The 19,248-nt window shown below is 41.6% G+C and overlaps 2 protein-coding genes across 2 annotated transcripts; both read right to left on the bottom strand.

The window, feature by feature from the left end:
* Positions 1–1,659: 1,659 nt before the first annotated feature.
* LOC133498852 (epigen-like) lies at positions 1,660–2,984 on the bottom strand. The gene is made up of 5 exons (XM_061816047.1): positions 2,960–2,984; positions 2,768–2,848; positions 2,071–2,191; positions 1,803–1,967; positions 1,660–1,714 (listed from the first exon to the last, which is right to left on the bottom strand). The coding sequence occupies exons 1-5, from the start codon at positions 2,982–2,984 to the stop codon at positions 1,660–1,662; spliced, it is 447 nt and encodes a 148-aa protein (XP_061672031.1).
* Positions 2,109–19,096, bottom strand: LOC133499903 (bifunctional methylenetetrahydrofolate dehydrogenase/cyclohydrolase, mitochondrial-like). The gene is made up of 9 exons (XM_061818317.1): positions 18,924–19,096; positions 16,944–17,128; positions 16,635–16,757; positions 15,687–15,839; positions 13,916–14,023; positions 7,509–7,601; positions 7,246–7,371; positions 2,768–5,858; positions 2,109–2,187 (listed from the first exon to the last, which is right to left on the bottom strand). The coding sequence occupies exons 1-8, from the start codon at positions 19,064–19,066 to the stop codon at positions 5,743–5,745; spliced, it is 1,047 nt and encodes a 348-aa protein (XP_061674301.1). The 5' UTR covers positions 19,067–19,096; the 3' UTR covers positions 2,109–2,187; positions 2,768–5,742.
* Between the last annotated feature and the right edge of the window lie 152 nt (positions 19,097–19,248).

Genomic DNA, 19,248 nt, shown 5'->3' on the forward strand with positions numbered 1-19,248 from the left:
CTCCTCGAAAGATTTCTGACAGAGGAGCGCAAAGAAAAAGCTGTACGAGATTTGTCCAGGAGTCAAGGACCACCTGAGACCTTGAAAAAACAACTGGATTTAGGAGGTACTGTTGTCGCAAAGAAAACAGTGAGTAGCGTACGGCGAGGCCACGGTGTGTATGCACCACGCAAGACCATTGCTGGGGGGGCATATCAAAGCTCGTTTAAAGTTTGCTCACCAACATTTAAACAAGTCCGTTAAATACTGCGAAAATGTACTGCGATCGTCGGAAAAGCGCAAAACTGAACTCTTTGGAGGCGGTACGGTGGATCAGCTGGTGAAAGCCTTGGGCTCACAGTTTTGAGGATCCAGGTTCGATCCCTGCCCCACCTGTGTGGAGTTTGCATGTTCTCCCTGTGCCTGTGTGGGTTTTCTCCAGGCACTCCGGTTTCCTCCCACATCCCAAAAACATGCAACATTATTTGGAGACTAAATTTCCCCTAGGTTTGATTGTGAGTACAGCTGTTTGCCTCGATGTGCCCTGTGATTGGCTGGCAACGAGTTCAGGGTGTACCCCGCCTCCTGCCTGAGCTTTGATAGGCTCCAGCACTTCCGTGACACTTGTGCGGATGAGCAGATGCCATAGTGCACACTATATTTGGAAAAGAAATTGCACTGCACATCATCCTGAAAACCTTCCCTCCAGTCAAGTTCAGAGGTGGAAACATGATGGTGTGGGGCTGCTTTTCAACAAATGGTACTGGTAAAAAATAAAAAAAAAGACATTCTTGAGAAAAATCTGCTGCCATGGACAAGGATGATGAAAATGAAACATGGGTGGACATGTCAGTGGGATAACGATCCAAAACATACTGCCAAGGAAACTCTCAAGTGGTTTCAAAATAAAATGAAAATTACAACTTTTATGGCATGTGATTTACATCTGGATGACTTAAACAACTTGGGACAGAGCTTCTTTTGTTCAAAGACACAAACCTTACAAATTTTGATGACAGGCAATTAGGCAAACAACGGAAATTGCCTTAGGCCCCAAACATCACAAAAAAGTGCTTCATGACCGGCAGAATATAAATATGAAAATGAAAGAGGTTCCCTTGCTGGGCAAACCCTGTCATTGTTCAATATTAGAATATTGTAATTTCTTTGAATCAAGAGTGATGCCATTATCGATCGGGACATTGGCAACATTTTTGTGACCGATTTGCGATCATGTTTGTTAATTTTTACAACATAAACATGTGCAACCTAAAAAAAAAGTGTACGGCATACAGAAGGCTACAAAATACTCCCTCCCTCCCAATGTGTGACCCAGTCAAAGTATTCCAGATTGTGAAATTTAATTTTCACTAATAATTGGGTGGGGTTAAAGACAATGCACACATTTAAAATTGCATTCATTTATTAAACACACTTAAATAAATTGAACAGAAAATAAGTTACAACAATAAATAGTCACATTTTCATGATTTTTTGTTTTTTTTTTAAAGGACCATCGCACAGGGTTTTGTTGCTCTTGGATGTTTTGGCCTTGGCGGAAAACATCACAGGTGGTAAACTCAGTGCAAAAGAAAGAACTTTTGTTCTGTTTGTGTCTGTTGTGTACTCTTGAATGCGGCACGGGAGAGGATCATGAAGATTAGGGAAGTGCGGAGGGTTTCACACCGTCACCTCAGATGGCACAGATTCGATTTGCTTCGCTGATTTTACACACCTGAAAACAAAACAAGTGGTCCCATTTATCGATCGTCGAATCGAGAACGTGTCAAGATGCGATTCGCACGCAAAACGAAGGCGCTCACCTCTTGCGGACGACGCAAAAACCGATGAAGACTAGGACAAACGCGACGACGGCCGTCCCGCAGATGATGGAGATGAGGTGCTCCATGATTAGGGGAGTTTGACAGAACATGGAGTCCACCTCGCCGTCGTAGTGGCAGCGATTCCCGCTGAAGCCGGCCGCGCAGCTGCAAACGGAAGACGGGTTAGCGTTCCAAAGAAAGAGAGAGAACGAGAATCGACACGACGGGCGCTGGCGTGCTTCTTCAAGCTCGCGTTTTGACATCTCACATGCAAAAGGGTTCCGTGTTGTCCTGAGGATAGACGCACGTGCCGCCGTTTAAACAGAAGTGCTGGTCTCGGCTCCCGCACGGTCTATGCGAACTCAGGAGTAGCGGGTCCGACGAGCTGCCTGCGCGGAGCGAATAGCGTTAGCAGCTGTACATTATAAGATAGATAGATAGATAGATAGATAGATAGATAGATAGATAGATAGATAGATAGATAGATAGATAGATAGATAGATAGATAGATAGATAGATAGATAGATAGATAGATAGATAGATAGATAGATAGATAGATAGATAGATAGATAGATAGATAGATAGATAGATAGATAGATAGATAGATAGATAGATAGATAGATATAGATAGATAGATAGATAAAAATCTATGACAAGAGAAGCATTATATCCCCACTTTTGCTTCAGTTCTAAAAATATGAATATTTACTGACAGTGAAGTACATTCACAGAAATGAGATGCACCTTCATTCTGATACATGAATGGCATCAAATATGGTCTGTTTTGAGCTGCACTTATAACATTCAGTGACTGTATTTAAAAGTTATCTCGTTTTTCTTCATGAGTTAGTGTTTATTGTATTAAATATGATTCAGATGTCAGACTTAATTGGCACAGTCAGAGGTGGACTGAAAAAAAATGCTCATTGTTATTGTACAGGAAACAAAAGCAACTGATAAGTTACCGTTTTCAAGCCGAGTCATATTTGTGGTTTCTGCCGAGTGTCCCGACGCTGCCAGGAGAAGAAGAAAGGCTGAGAGCACACCTGAAAAGAAAAAACAAAATCATCATCTTTCATCTTAACGCCACCGGAATAAATCGGCTATATTTCAGTTTTTATATTTACATTTGAAAAAAAGATAAATGAACAACTCACCCTGTTTGAGACTCTGTGCAAACATTTCGTCTGGCTCAAAATCAGTTTCGACACAGTGCTGCTTATCATTCTCTGGACTTTATATAGAGCAAGCACCCAACCGCCGGGATTATTTTTTTTTCTCTCGATAACCTCTGATCAATGAAACAAAAAGTTCTAACGAATCCCAGGGAACTTCCTTTACACTCCCCCACCCCGCCAGATAAAAAAAAAAGAAAAAATTCACGTCACACTTCCTTTCTTCTCACATTCTTGGTGCATGCTCATACAGGTCCATCTGGGGCTGCTGAAACTGAGTGATGGTAACAATAACGGAACCACCCTCAGGCTCTTTTCAACGCCGAGTCCACGTAATGACCGCAGTTAGGCACGTGAAAACATAAAGGACACTCCTTTTCCAAAATACCTTCGAAGCCGTTTATTTCATATTCGCTTTCCCGTGCAACCTGGGATTGTTCCACAAGTAACTAAAAATGTCCTCGGTAGAAAAAATATGAACTCTTGTAAGAAGAAATAAATACAAAAAAAAAAAAAAAGGAACAAAAAGGAACATGGTATAAACATCTCAAGTAAGCAGGTATGGAGTCTCGATTCTTGTCCACAGCTTTTTATAATGTTTGTAAACGATAGGCACCAGAGTACTTCCGGGTGGCACAAAATGATATGACGACCGTTGACTTCAAAAACTTGTATTGGCATTGCCGGATACAGACATTTTTTTTAGGCATTTTAAAATAAATGTAAAATAAATAATATAATATTTCTAAATGATGAAGACATTTTTGGTTTGAAGATCATTGAAGCGAGAGTGAGAATTATGTAGAGGTCAACTGTGAAGATGATTTTTGGGGGGAAGTGCATTGACGCAGGCATGAGAAGTTGGGGCGCCTTCGTTCACATCAGCACTCATCTAGCTAGCTAGCTGTGGTTACACCCCAAAAATTCAAGTTCCCTTCGACTAGTGTGGCAGCTTTAGAGCGCCTCATCGTCAGCCATAAGTGCAGGCACGTCTTGCAGTGAAATGCGGGAAAACGAAGAAAGGCTTTGTACTGGCAAGGCCGCTTTAGTACACCACGTTGCCATGACGACCAAGTGGGATATATTTCAGCTACTGGAAGCTTTACGCAGATCTCTTTTTGCGGTGCCATGTATAGTCATAATTCATATTTGTGGTTTTTGAGTGACAGCTGACACTTCAGCAGGGCGTAGCTTCAGCACATTCAGCAGCCCAAGCCCGCGGCATTTTAAAACCCATTCGTGGGCAGCGTCCCATTTTTGGCACATCATGATTTTCACGCATCATATCCTTCAGTATATCAAAATATTTAAGTGTTTTAATCTGAAGCCATAATTTGGCATCAGGAGAGGATAACTCATCGGTCAAAGTTAGCACAGAGTTATTTCCCTTTCCTTCCTGACCCAACATGGCTGCCTCAAGCACACATGGAGTGCTTTCCAAGAGAAGAAAGAGAGAAACCAAGTTAATCTTCAAAATGCTAATCCGTCAGTATTACTAATGCGTAAATGTCGTTCTAGAATGAGAATTAATTAATAAACATATCTCTAGTATGTACCACTTCACAGAACTGATAACATAACCGTCCGTCCCAATTTTGGGACGCTGCCCGTGAGAGGGTACATCTTTTTTGCCCTTTGTTTTATGTGTTAAAACAAAAAAGAAGTTTTATTTCCTCAATTGTGGCCTGTTAGGAGACTTATCTCAATAAGGCAAAAAATTGCCACCCCGCCCATGAATAGGTTAAAAGAGCCAACAAAGGGCTTTGTTTTCACGATTTTGAAGATTCATTTTATATTCTTGCAACAATTTTTTTCCCTAATCATTGTTGTGCATATGGAAGTAAATTAGTGCCACCAGGATTTGAATTTGAAATGCCAAAGAAAACAGGGTTTGAATTTGAAATGTTAAGTGATCACATTTTCAATAGTTGCTCCAATTCACTGTCTGTGCCACCAGGGAGGGTTACTTCAGGTCAGAACCAAACAGCCAGCCAATCCAGTTACGCTTTCTTACTCCGTGATGTCAAGTGACTAAGAAAGCGTAACCGCGATTGGCTGGCTGTTTGGTTGTGACCTGAAGTAACCCTGCCGAGTGGCACAGACAGTGAATTTCAGACAGTCAATTGAAGCCAGTTGAATTGTTAACATTGAAAAGTTACACTGAAAGACAACTATTGAAAATGTGATCACTTTACTTTTCAAATTCAAATCCTGTTTTCTGTGGCACTAATTTACTTCCATATGTGAACCTCTTATGTGTGGTTTGTCAAATTTACATTTATTTTGCAGTGTTTTTAATCTCGTGGGTGAGAAGAGTAATAAATCAAGTGGATGTTGTAAATAGTTGTACAGGGGGAAAAAAAAAAAAAAAATCATAATATGGCACAAAGGTTATTTCTCAAGGAAGAGACTGGGAACCAAACTATTATTGGGTTTGTGGAAGGCATTTTCTCACAGGTTCGTAAAAAATGTTTGGTCATGTTTTCAAAAGAGCACGCCTGTGACATTATTCCGATCATTTGAATCAACTACGACTTTGCGTCACATACGCATTTTCTTTTCTCCTGACATCGCAAACATTCCTTCAATGGTGAAATCATTACTCACGCCCTCTCCTCTGCTTTCTCAATCCTTCTACCATTGTCAACAAAGTAAGGTTTTCTTCGAGATCGCTTGAGTTTCTGCCACCCGGAAGTACATGCGACATCATGGTGAAAAGGTCTGCTGAAAAGTGTACGTGTGTGTGTGTCACGAGGTGCGTCGTGTTAATGCGTCAGCGCGTTTCTGGCGGCCGTCACAGTGTTCTTCATCAGCATGGCCACCGTCATGGGGCCCACACCTCCAGGAACGGGAGTGATGAAGCTGGCCTTCTGTTTCACACCTGCGACAAGTGACAAACGACACGGGAGTTTAGAAACACTTGGCAGCCATCTTTCCCCTCTCATTACTTGGCACTAAAACAAAGGACACATATTATGGATTTTACAGCAGTTCAAAATCAGTCACTAAAGATTATGCAGGCGACCCCTCCCACCAAAAAATGTATAAACACTTTTTTCACCCATGGGCCTTATCAGACCATCAGTTCTCTTTGATCTTCTGTACAACAGTGATAAGAATCCCAAGTTTAACGTTGAAGTCGATATGGGATTCTTCAAACGTATGTTCAGCCACTGTTTAATTCAGTCATTCATCTTCCGTAACGCTTATCCTCACTAGGGTCGCGGCCACGCTGTAGCCTATCCCAGCTGAGTCTGGCCAAGAGGGTGGGTACAGCGTGAACTGGTCGGCATTCAATTGTAAAAAACAACCATTCACATTTACACCTACGGGCAATTTAGAGACACCAATTGACCCAGGGTGCATGTTTTTATGATGTGGGAGGAAAACGGAGTGCCCAGAGAAAACCCACGGGGGCACGGGGAGAACATGCAAACCCCACTCAGGCGAGGCCGGATTTGAAACCCGATCTTCAGAACCGTGAGACAAATGAGCACTCCGCCAAAACTGAACGATGCTAAATTATTCATCTTCTTAGTACCGTAATTTCCAGCCTACAACCCGCGACTTTTTTCACATGCTTGCAACCCTGCGGTTTATGCGGTGATGCGACTAATTTGTGCATTTTTTCTTTCGGCCGCAAGGAGACACTCGAGCGGAAAAGGTGAGAATGAGACCAGTGGAATATATGTGCCGAGGAAGTGACTTTTACCGGCCCTTGTTAGCACTGCGCTAGTCTTACCGCTGTGCTAGCGTGTTGCTGCTATGTTACTGGCATGTCTCACTGATATTTACAGATAAGTTTCATTTTAACTAGCGATGCGCTAGCATTAGAAGTAGCATTAGCGCCACGTTAGCCTTACACTCTGTTTACCATTCTTTCTTTGTAAATATCTCGTGTTTCAATGTGGGCACTTGAGGCTTTTACACAGCTGCAGCGTATGTATGTACCAAAGGGTACTTCCTTTACAAATGTACTCGATGAGGCTTGTAAACAGGTGCCCTCTTTAGTCCGAGAATTACGGTATATCGATGTGTATCCGTACATTAGTGAAAAAGCAATGTCCTGGGTTGAAATGGAAAAAACAAGAATCATTAAACGCTTTTAAAAGTCACTATGCACAATCAAAATGACTTTGCAATGACTTTAAAAGGAACATTTAAATCATCACTCCCAGTAGTAATTACATGCCTCGTTAATTTTCACTTTCATTCATGCTTTAACAAGAACGTGTGCTCTTGAGTAAAAACTCAAACCAGGTGTTTACCCTCAAAGTCCACATCGCCGATGAGCCTCAGTTTCCCCGTTTCGGGGTCCACGATGCGGTTGATGCCCACGTCAATGACCGCCGCACTCTCTTTCACCATATCTGCTGTGATCAGACCGGGAACACCTAAACACACAGACAACAGTAAAATATCATAATGTGACGAAAGACCAGATGGTTGATTTCACTGCAACTCATATTAAGCGCCATCACAAAAGTTGAATTTCAATCAAGCTAACTAAACGCCACGGTCGTCAAATAACCTGCAGCAGCAATGATGATGTCGGCCAGGCTGGTTAGCTGCTTCAGCCGCTCCCTCGGCGTACATCTGTGAGCGATGGTCACCGTGGCGTCGCCTGAAATCACATTTTTCAAAAGTGATTGAAAAATAGCACGCTGTATGAAATGCACTTTTTAAAAACGTACCGTACAGATGTAATTAAATAGAATGTAAAGAACGAAACCCTTTTTGACCATTTTTGCTTCAACTCATTGGACATTGCGCTGCTTATTCTGCTGTGTGCACATTGGCCACCGAGGGCACTATAATACCAAGAGGCACAAAGAATTTCACAACTGTCATTGTCATTTTTTTGCAAAGGATAAAAATATATGGGTCTGAGTATTATATTGTCTACATGCGTGTCTCCTCTGAGTTCAAATATCTAGTTTGAAGAAATATAATACCACAAAAGGTTTACTTTCTGTCTGTGTTGTTGTACAAATTTCCATCCATGCATGGGGCCTATCCCAGCTGTCATCGTGCAGGAGGCAGCGTACACCCTGAACTGGTTGCCAGCCAATCGCACGGCACATAAAACAAACAACCACACGTGCTCACGTACCACCTCAGGGCAATTTAGAGTGTCTAATTAATGTCGTATGTTTTTGGGATGTGGGAGGCAACCGGAGTTCCCTGAGAAACCCCACGCAGGCACCGGGAGAACATGCAAACTCCAGACAGCCAGGGCTGAGATTTGAACCCCGGACCTCAGAACTGTAAGAGCCAACACGCTAACCAGTTGCACCACTGTGCCAACACAGTCTATTATAGACATTTTAAAATTAGTTCTGCGCCAACAATAACAACATGACTTATCTGCATAAAAACTAACTTTTGGACAGTGAAGTTGTTTGCAGTTTATAAATTACATTCTACACATTGTGGCAGTTAAATCCATACCAGAAAGTAAAATTGTCAGACAGTATTGTAATTTAATGGAATACAAATACTTTGTCACATTAGGTGGACTGATGAAGTGTCTGCATGTCATTATTTTATATACCTGGCAACTTTCACTTTTATTCCAATCCATTTCTTAAATAAAATGCACATTTATAATTACATTATGGGACCATAAAAAATTTGCCCCCTTTTACACAATTTCCCGAGTTTAATGTTTCAGATCAGACAAATCAAATAATCAAATCAATTCAAACATCAAACAGATATAGCCGAAGTGCACTTGAAATGCCGTTTATGAAGGGGAAAAAATCCAGTTACCAGGCCCTGTGTGAAAAATTACCTCCTTTGTGAAATCATAAATTAATTGTCTAATCACAATTTTTTACCTCCAGAACTGTTCAATCAAGAAATCACTTTACACAATCTGTCCAGACAAAATCAAGTCAGAAAAAATATGTTTTTTAAAAAGCTGTAACAAGATGACACGATCCCAAAAACATCCACAATTGTTGAGACAAAGTAATTGACATCTATCAGTCTGGAAAGCGCTACAAAAGCCATTTCAGTGAAACTTTAGGAATCCAGCGAATCACAGTGAGAGCCAATCCTAAAGGAGAACGTTCAGCCGTCAGTTTGTGACCTTAAACTGAAGAACACCTGGGTTCTGAAGCAGGATAATGATCCAAAACACACAAGCAAGTCAACTTCAGAATGGCTACATTAAAAAAGGTTTTGAAGTGGCCTAGTCAAAGTCCAGACTTGAATCTAATAGAAATGCAGTGGCATGACCTTAAAAAGACCATTGACGCTCAAAAGCCCTCTATTTTTTCTGAATTCGTTTGTTTTGCTTTGATAGAAGAAATCATTTTTAAAACACCATTTTAAGATCACTTGGTTTATATTTGTCTGATATTTGCATTTTTTATGAGCTTGAACATTAAAGTGGGGAAGCACTGCAAAAACATAAGAATTTGAGAAGACACAATGTACATTTCCCCCTAAGTATCTTCATTACTGCAAAACAAAATCTGAAGAAAATGTTCATTGATGTAATGCCTGATTCACAGAGCACAAAGCTTGAGAACAGATCATTGTGGTAGGGATACCGATAAGAGGAAGTCATGAAAATGAAAAATACAGAAAAATAATTACAAGTAAAATCTAATCTAACTTTCAATACCCGCTTTTTGGAATATTTTTACTTCCAATACTTGACCAGTCTAGGTTGTACACAGCACACCCACGACCTTAGTGAGGGTTAGCGGTACAGAGAACGGATGGCTACTTCCAATTCTTAAAGGGCCACTGTCATGAAATGCATGATATTTAGTATGTTATTAATGAAAAAACGGCAGCCAACATGGACCCATGCATTTTTTTCACCACAAAACATGATTTAGACGTATACAGCTTTTTGTAACTCCCGCCATGAAAAAGCTCTCAAGGGATTTGTTTTCGAGAAGAAGCAGGAAGTGACGTACATGGCAGGACCGCCCTCAAGTGGACTCGTTTGTTTCTATTAGTTTCACCTCCGGGAAGGTAGCTCGTTGCTCCATCGTGTTAGCCAAAATGCCGGCTCATTGCATTGCTACATTGCTTGAACACTCGGGAGGATAGATTTACCCTTCATAAGATCGCAAGGGACCCGGTTCGTCGTGAAAAATGGATTGCACGGGTGCAAAGGAAGAGAGTTTCCTGGGTTCCAAATGACGGGTAGGTGTGTATACAGCTACTAAAAAAAAAATAATAGTTTGGGGCAGACCACGTAATCCGTCTCTCATAACGTAACAAAAGATCTGCGTACGTATGACAGGGGTACTAAATGTGTCGATGTGCGCATCGGACAGCTTCCGCACGACCACTTGGATGTCGTAGAATGACCCTTCTGCAACTTTGCGCATGGATGACGCGCTCTCCGCTCATATTTATTTTTTGGTGTAGACATTTTAGTGAATAATGTTATGTGTATTTTCCATTTGACTATCTTTTTTAGAATGTTTATAGGGATGACACTTGAACTTTAAGTCCACAATACCAGAAAAATAACTTATGTACTTATGTACAGCACAGGTACTTGAAGATTTTGATAACAAGTAATTAATTATCGCATCATATTTTCAAAACCAAGAGAAAAAAACGTTATTCACTCTGACTATTTTACTAATCCAAAATGAGAAATTCCAGTATTCTCAGGAACTTCAAAAGATTGGCATTGATATTCCGCAATGGCGCGACCTCGGGCACTCATAATTGAGTCAGTACCAGCAGTGGGGAAAGTAGTGAAGGAAATCTCTCTAACAGTATCTGCAAATAAAAACAAATTCATGTCTGTCATTGTTGTCATTATCCTCAAAGCACTGATCCGTCCTAATGACATCCCTTAAGAAACATTTAAACAACCCCCCCACCACTCGATGGTATGCGTCCTTCAGTCATAGCTGAGCCGGGACCGGGAGTTCAGGCCTGCAGCCATTGGATTGAAACCCGACCGCACAGTCCAAGATTCAAGAGCGATAAGACTGTGGTGGAAGGGAAGGCGAGTCAGAGCACATCACCGCCACCAGATCACATACCTGCGTGGACGCGCCAGAAAGACATGCAAACAAAGAACAATTGTATATTATACACGCAGTGTAGAAGTATGTTCCATCACATTTATTTTAAAATATAAACAGGAAAAATAGCACTATTGATTTTTTGGAGGAGTGGTGGTTGAGATACAGAAATGAAAGAAACTGGTGTCCATTTGCATAAAGGAACTGATAAAAGGAAAATATTTTAGTGGAGTGGGAGTCAAGTATAAAAAAAAAAATTAAAAAAAAGATTAGAAGGCCTTTACTCCTGGCTCACCATCATCACACCAACTTATTTCATCCCGCATCCACTAACTGTTGTTATTGAGTGGTAAAAAATTATGGCTTCAGCACTTTGAAAGACAGATATTGCTTTTAGGAATGGAATTACTCGCTTCATTCGATGAATGGTTTCAGGCCTACTTGGTTTTAACAGCAAGTGACAATGGCCATGATGATGCTAGAGTTTTTTTTAAATCACTGAATTGATTTTTTTTTTTTTTTTTTTTAAATCACTAAACCGTTTTTTTCCCCACTTCAGGAGCTTTCAGCTTCAGGGTTCCACTGGGTCTGTGTCCAGTTTCATTTTTGGGTCAGCTTTAACATCAAAATCCAACCCAAATTCCAATTTCTTACAACCACAATCGAACAGAGTTTTGGTTGCCTCGTCAAGTGAGGAAATATCACTGAATAAATCCGGGAAAAACTCCTCTAGGCCACTTTGTGAATCCCATCTACCTGTTGCCTAGTGGTTAGTGTAGACCAGGGGTGTCAAACTCATTTTTGTCGTGGGCCACATTACACTTGCGGTTTCCCTCAAAGGCTCTGAAACGCTAAAAATCTTTAACCGCCTCATCATATTAACGCATGAAATTTATGAACTAGTTTTGGAATCAGACATCAAGGGTAATGGGTTTTTCCAAATATTGTTGTTTGGTAACACAAAAATACCTGTAATTTCTCAATGTTATCATTTTTGATAGGACAATTTGAAATTTTGGCACATATTTGAACAAAAAAAAAATCATGGAACTTGATACACATGATTTGCCTCCGCGGGTCCACATAAAATCATGCGGCAGGCCGGATCTGGCCCCCCGGGCCTTGAATTTGACACCTGTGGAGCAGCTTGTTCACGGGGAGACCTTTAGGAAGGAACCTTCTTTCGCTCTTACACTTCATTCCATTGATCATCATAAACATCCAAACGTGGTCCCTGGCAGCTGGAATGTGCTCTTCCTTCAGAGTTTGGCAGGTACGTATGTATCGTGATTAAGGTAATACTGCAAGAGGAATACCTTGAAATCACATCTTGTTGTTGCTTCATCCGGTGAATGCCTCTCCAAATCCCTTAGAACTTCCTGCAACCTTATAAGGTCGCCTTATCCGTTTGAGCCCCCCCTCACACACAAACACTCCCTGCTTTTTTTCCCGGTAAACATCCGGTACGACAAATGCAAGTGTACAGTTATGAAATATGTCCAATGTGCAATGTTGAAATGTTGAACGTGCCTGAATTTCACATTTAACACATAATGTTGCGTCACCGGGTAGCCTCTCGAGATCTTAACCTCAAAGTGGGCAAATATGATTATTTAGCATCGAAGGAAGAAGGATATGCTGAGGATCAAGTAGCCTGGACACCCAAGATGAAGCTAAACCAAAGGTGGGGGGTTTAATTTATGGTTATTACCAAAAATGGCTTCATCAGGTGCTACAAAATCAGCAAGATGTATCATTATGAGATTGAACAGAAGTCTGTTAAGCTCAAGGTTGTGGGTTAAAGCCTCATATTATGAGCTAAATGTCTTGATTATTATTGTTGTTATATTCTACAACACACAACCTCTCATTATAGTCCTATTAGAGGTACTACTGACATTGCCGAAATCCTGATTTTTCCTTCCCATCAAGAGTCCAAACCAGTTTGTAGTACTGAACAGTGGAGATGTCGTGTTTTTTACCATTTCATCCTTTTGGGCACGGCTAAAAGTTAAGTACTTGGGCGCCCTTTTGCATGACTCGCCGCTCCCCGACTATTTAAGAACTTTAGTTTCCCCGTCACGTAGTTGGGAGACCAGCACGAGTCCCACGTCCTGAACCATATCATTTGTATAGCATGCCGAAACCACAAACAACATAGGGCCACTTCCCAGGAAGAAGAAGATTGCCCTGGCCCTTGTCACTGTATTATAATAATACAAAAATATAAAACAGGGGGAAAATAAATTGAGAGTGTGGATATTTTAAGAGGCTGTTGGCAATGATCGACCCACTTACTGAGTGCACTGGAGAATTCCAGCAACATGGGTTCTCCACGGCTTGCTTTTTAGCCACGCGAATACGAAATTCTAAATCTTGCATTATTAAAAAAAACAGTATTCACAGTGTATATTCTGATCTGGTACAGCTTGGTAGCGGCTGATTGGATCTCGCGTCATACCCAGAAATCTCGATTTTTGCAGCGATAACTCACGTGATACATTTTTTGATTGGCCGTTAAACAACTGCAACATTGCAACGCCGTTCACCTTTGATTCAAATTTCACGTTGGGTTATGCCTATGAAACAAGATACAAGATGACACGATTCCCCCCCAAAAAATTCCAGAATAGTTGAGACAAAGTAATTGACATGTATTGGCCGAGAAAGGCTCACAAAAGCCATTTCAGTGAAGCTTTAGGAATCCAGAGAATCACAGTGAGAGCCAATAATGAAGGACAATGTTCAGTCGTCAGTTTGTGACCTCAAGCTGAAGCGCACTTGGGTTCTGTAGCAGAATATACACTGTTTATACTGTTAAACAACTGGAACATTGCAACGCCGTTCACCCTTGATTCAAATTTCACGTTGGTTTATGCCTACAAAACATAATTACGCAGATGACACAAACGCAATCACACGCACTCACCGCCAGGGCGCTCGTGGCTCCGATCGGTGTGCAGCAACATGGCGATGGGCATACCGACGTTTTTGGAGCGTCCGGCAACCAGGACATTCTTTCCCACCGTTTCAATACCTGCGCGGCGTATTTTCAAGGGAAAATAGTTGGGAGTGAATTATGTTCGGCACCTCAGGGAGAAAATAACTCAACTGGCATGTGGATAGAGTAATACATTTTTCATGTGATTTTGACTTCGTTTGTCCTTCCTCTCAAGGCTGAAAAAGGAGGGAAATGAAAAGAATTCAATGACTGCAGCAAACAAAACAAAACAATGCTGACTAATATTTTGAAGTCTATTCACACATATATTACACATAACTTGATTTTTACAAAAAGATGTTGAAAAATGAAAACTTTTTGCAAGCCAACACTTGATGAAAATGTACAGTGGGTATAAAAAGTCTACACCCCCCCATTCAAATGCAGATTGTGATGTAAAACAAGACCAAATTAACTCATTAAAAAACTTTTTCCACCATTAATGCGACCGTTGAACAGTTCATCTCAATTTTCCAGAGGGGAAGTAAAAATAAAGAACTTAGATGAGGCGTATGAACAGGTATGCACACCCACAGACAGTTTATCATGGAATGTGGTAGTGGTGAGAATTAACCAATTGCATTTAAACGTTAAATGGGAGAGCAGACCTGCCATCGTCTAAAGTACATCTGATGAACTACTACTTATTTTCATTTTTACTTCCCCTTATCAAAAAGGAATTCAGGATGTTTTTTTTTTTTTAATTGAGTTGTTCAGATGAGAGGTGAAATTAGTGGTGGGAAAAAAGTTTTTACATTATTTATATTCATTCATATATATTTCTCAATTTTTTAATATCACACGAAACAGAAATTTAAACAGGGGTGATTAAATTGTAAAGCTTTTTTGCCTAAACCAATGCTGATGATTAGCATGTTAAAATATTAAAATGGAGGTGGGTGTGGCATGCTTTGCCTGAAGATTTAATGAGTATTTTCATTTACTTGAGCAACTAAATCACAATTTACAGTTTGTTTTTTTAAACTATCCCCAAAACCTCAGCAAATCTTGCAAATGTGTATCTTGGCGGGAATGTTGGAATTTTATTTTATTTTTTTTACCCATTTACAGTTCTTATCAAGACCACAAACACATGTCAAGTTATTAGTAATGGTCATAAGTATTACCATGCATTTATTGGGAAGCAGTTTTAAAAGCAGCTTTTAAAAAAAAAACCTCAAAGTCCACAATAAAACAAAGGTTTTTTTAAAAATAACAACATATATTGCCTGAAAGAGTTTTAGGATGTGATCAATAATTTTCAAAGAGAAATTAGAAATAACTGGGGGAAATTTAATGATGAGTAATGCAACTCTACTGCCGGTGATTGCAGGTTGAACAATTATTGTTTGGCGCCATCGAGTGGACTTTATGTTGTAAATTGACAAATGACTTATCGGTGCCAGTGGAGGAGGCCCCATAGCTCAGTGGTTAGAGCAATGGTTTGGTAAACCAGGGGTTGTGAGTTCGTATCCCACTGGGGCCTCCACTCCCTGAGAAGGGTTGCGTCAGGAAGGGCATCCGGTGTAAAAATTGTGCCAAACATATATGTGCGTTCATCTGAGGTGACACGCTGTGGCGACCCCGAAAGGGACAAATCGAAAGAAACTTATTGGTGGCAACATTTAATCAGTGTCCTATACAAACATAGCATGAAATTATCAAATAATTGAAAATAGAGTTAGAGATGTGCATTCACCTGATCTTTTAATGATCTCCCAGACAGCTGCAGGCGTGGCAGGCACCATGGATCGCTGGTCAAGACACAGCTTGCCAATATTCACAATATGGAAGCCGTCCACGTCCTTTTCTGGAGCGATGGCATTACAGACAGCTCTTTCATTGATGTGCTCTAAAAAAAAAGAGTGAAAGAGGCATTTCTACAATCGCCTGGTCTTGATTTTTTTTTTTTTAATTTTAGGACAAGTCAAGAACTGTCTTGCACTCTTCGGCAAACCTAGTAGGTAACATAGATCTTGGATGCTATAAAGCACTGTTTCCCAACCTTTATTAAGGCAAAAACACATTTTACGCCGTTAGGTGTCCTGAAATAATTATGATCTTGTCTCAATTTAGTCACTAATTTAGTTACCTTGAAAACTGATACAAGCAAGGAATCATGACTGGCAACAGGTGAACACAAAGGTTAAAACCTTCTGCCATCTAGTGGAAACTAGTGAAACTTCCGCGAGTTAACTCCAACTAAAAACAACCACAAATATCCATCCATCTATTTCCTTTGCCGCTTATCCTCACGAGGGTCACAGGAGTGCTGAAGCCTATCCCAGCTGTCAACGGGCAGGAGGCAGGGTACACCCTGAACTGGTCGCCAGCCAATCGCAGGGCACATGGAGACAGACAACAACAAGTCGCACTCACAATCACACCTAGGGGGCAATTTAGACTCTCCGATTAATGTTGCATGTTTTGGGGATTTGGGAGGAAACCGGAGTGCCCGCAGAAAACCCACGCAGGCATGGGGAGAGCATGCAAACTCCACATAGGTAGGCCGGGATTGAACCCGGGTACTCAGAACTGTGAGGTCAACGCTTTACCAGCTGATCCACCATGCCTCCCACTTTTTAACAGTATTCGCATATTAAATCGGACTTTTCAGAGTGAGCACATGTTTGCAATCCGTGTTTACCAGGAAGCGGCAGCTGCACCAACAGTCCGCTGACCCGCCAGTCTCGGTTCATCTTGTCTATTAGATCCAGCAACTCCTCCTGAGAGACGGAGCTCGGGCGTAACACGGTGTCACTGGAAATACCTGGATTGGAAAAAAAAAAAACGCATCACCCTTTTGTTTTCTCGTTGATTACCTTTGTTGCTCAATGCCACGTTTATTTATTTATCTGGGAGTATCTGCCGTGTCCAAGCACGCCAACAGTTGCGTGAGTTACTTTTCCGTGTTGTACGTTAGTCATCCACCGTTAAGAGAGGCGTGACATCTGACCCAAAGTGCTGGCGGCGCGCGTTTTGTTCCGAACGTAGGTCCTGCTGGCCGGGTCGTCCCCCACGAAGACCACTCCCAGGTGAGGTCTCATGTTGCCCTGAGCGACGAGCTCTTCCACGTCACGTTGGATCTCCCTGTGGAGCTGACGAGCCAACGCCGCACCCGAAATCACCACGGCTGCGTGCCTGGACATAAGTCACATGTACATAGGTCAGCACTATTATGAATACAGCCGTACGTACCTGTTGTTTCGGGACCATGCTCATGAAGCTTCCACATTGAAAAACAAATGACAAAAGACCACTGAAAAACGCTCTGAAGTTGTGTTTCTTAGTAAGAACAATTGGCATGTAGAATTAAAATTGGTCATGTGAGCTTGACATTTCTTAAGTTCTAGTAACATGAAGGATTTTTTTTATTCGACTCGGTAAGCCAAAAAAGGCTAAGTGCAAAAGAAAAGACACATAACACCGTGACTACCAAGAAACTTTGCATATTACAAAATAATATTTATTATTTAATAAAATATTTACATTGCTTTTTTGCGAAAAACTATCGGCCTATTAAGGTGAAGCAGAGAGTAAACAGTGAACAACAACAACCGTAAACAAAACCTTGTTCAAGTGAATTAAGAGCATCAGAAAATTTAAAAAAAACCTTTACAAACGTTAACAGTGTCAGAGTAAATTTTTCTAACTTACCTGTGAAATGTTTTCTCACACCAACAAAACTGGCAATTAACGCAGTTAATCGCTGTCGCTGCGCAGGTCGCCATGGTTGTTTTGGGAGTATCAAGATGGCGGATGGCGACTTGAGTTTTGGTGGCCAATTAGCCATCCAGTCTTTTTTTTTTTTTTTTTTTTAGACCAGTGGGAATCACCGCTTTAGAGGGTTAGGAAGGAAGAGGACGGAGCCGGTGAAGAAGAATCACGTGGTTCCATTCAAAAGGTGGAACTAGAAAAGCACCAAACACACCGTGACTTTGGTGCGGGCAACGTGGGACCAATTCCCGCTCAGTGATTGTGTCAGCGATGTGCCCTACGACTGACTGGCAACCAGTTCAGGGCGCAGTCCGCCTTTCGCCCAATGGTAGCTGTGATGGGCTCCGGCACTCCCGTGACCCTTGTGCGGATAAGCGGCTCAGACAATGGAGGCGATATTTAATTCATTCTTTTACACCTTAATTTATCGAAAGCAATTGCGTGGAGGTTCTCATTTCTGATTTTAGGAAAAGAACCTTTGCCTCATTTTATTTAAAGCTGATTCTGATCATACTGTTGGTCATTAAGTTGGTATAATAACCATTGAACCAAAGATTTTCTGAGGCGATATTTTGGCGTAAAAAGCAAGTAAACCATAATTACAGACAATTATTATTATTATGATTATTATAAGGGGACCGGCTAACCAACATCATAGGAAATGACAAAACAACCTGCTTACCCTTTTCTAAGTGCTATGTGATCTTCCACTATTGACATATATCATCACTGCACCTTTTTCTGTCCGTAATGTTTCTGCACTAAAATATTGTTGAAGTAGGTGATTAAATATTAATTGTGTTCGAGAAAAAACAACATAATGTTTAGCAATGCCAGGATTACAGTAGCGTGAGGATTTGACCTAGCATAGGTTAGCCTGCACTGGTTGGTTAATGGTTTCTTCTCCTTCATACACCCCCCCCCCCAGTAATCATCTCTCATTTCTGACAGTGTTTGCGTCCATTCGGCGGCGTGAACGCGGTCGGTGTGTTCTCTCAGGGCGTCAAGCGGTCATACTCGCCGCTCTTATGTAATGTTTTGCCGTCATGTGTGATTATCTGAAGATTGGCGAGCAAACGCAGCACCTGCGGTGAAGCCGCCTGCCGTTGACAGCGCGGGTCCATCCCCCAACCCTCCCCCCTGTCGTCACACAAAGTAAAAAACCGCTTGCTAGTCAAAAACCCGTCCGGATACCGCTGACACTTGGGAGTCGTTTTACCTCGTCGCCGACTGGTGCAGGTGTCTCCGTTGACTGTCGCATTTCCTGTGCGTCCGCGGCTTGGCCCGGCATGACCGGTGGGGGTCCGCCAACCTGCTACAAAGCGTCCAGTAGGAGCGGAGCGGTGAAACAGAGGCCGCCATGTTTGCGCGAGCGCGAGTGTGCGCGTGAGCGTTGTCATGGCGACATACGATAACTACCGGGATGCTAACAATGCTACATGCTAGCAGACCCCCCCCCCCCCCCCAAAAAAAAAAAAAACAACGTTCATGTACAGTCATCACACACATTCGTCTCATTATAGCCAGACCAGAATATTATTAGA

Source organism: Syngnathoides biaculeatus, chromosome 4 (genome assembly GCF_019802595.1).
Source record: "Syngnathoides biaculeatus isolate LvHL_M chromosome 4, ASM1980259v1, whole genome shotgun sequence".
NCBI lineage: Eukaryota > Metazoa > Chordata > Actinopteri > Syngnathiformes > Syngnathidae > Syngnathoides > Syngnathoides biaculeatus.

Bases quoted from the DNA above. Each gene is read 5' to 3' on its own strand.
- LOC133498852 (XM_061816047.1), bottom strand. From the start codon at position 2,984: ATGTTTGCACAGAGTCTCAAACAGG. The intron at 2,192-2,767 runs GTAACTTATCAG...CGCTCCGCGCAG, and splicing joins TATGACTCGGCTTGAAAACG to GCAGCTCGTCGGACCCGCTA. The intron at 1,968-2,070 runs GTGAGATGTCAA...TTCCGTTTGCAG, and splicing joins AACACGGAACCCTTTTGCAT to CTGCGCGGCCGGCTTCAGCG.
- LOC133499903 (XM_061818317.1), bottom strand. From the start codon at position 19,066: ATGGCGGCCTCTGTTTCACCGCTCCGCTCCTACTGGACGCTTTGTAGC. The intron at 7,372-7,508 runs GTTATTTGACGA...CTGTGTGTTTAG, and splicing joins CATCATCATTGCTGCTGCAG to GTGTTCCCGGTCTGATCACA. The intron at 5,859-7,245 runs GTAAACACCTGG...CACTTGTCGCAG, and splicing joins CGGCGATGTGGACTTTGAGG to GTGTGAAACAGAAGGCCAGC.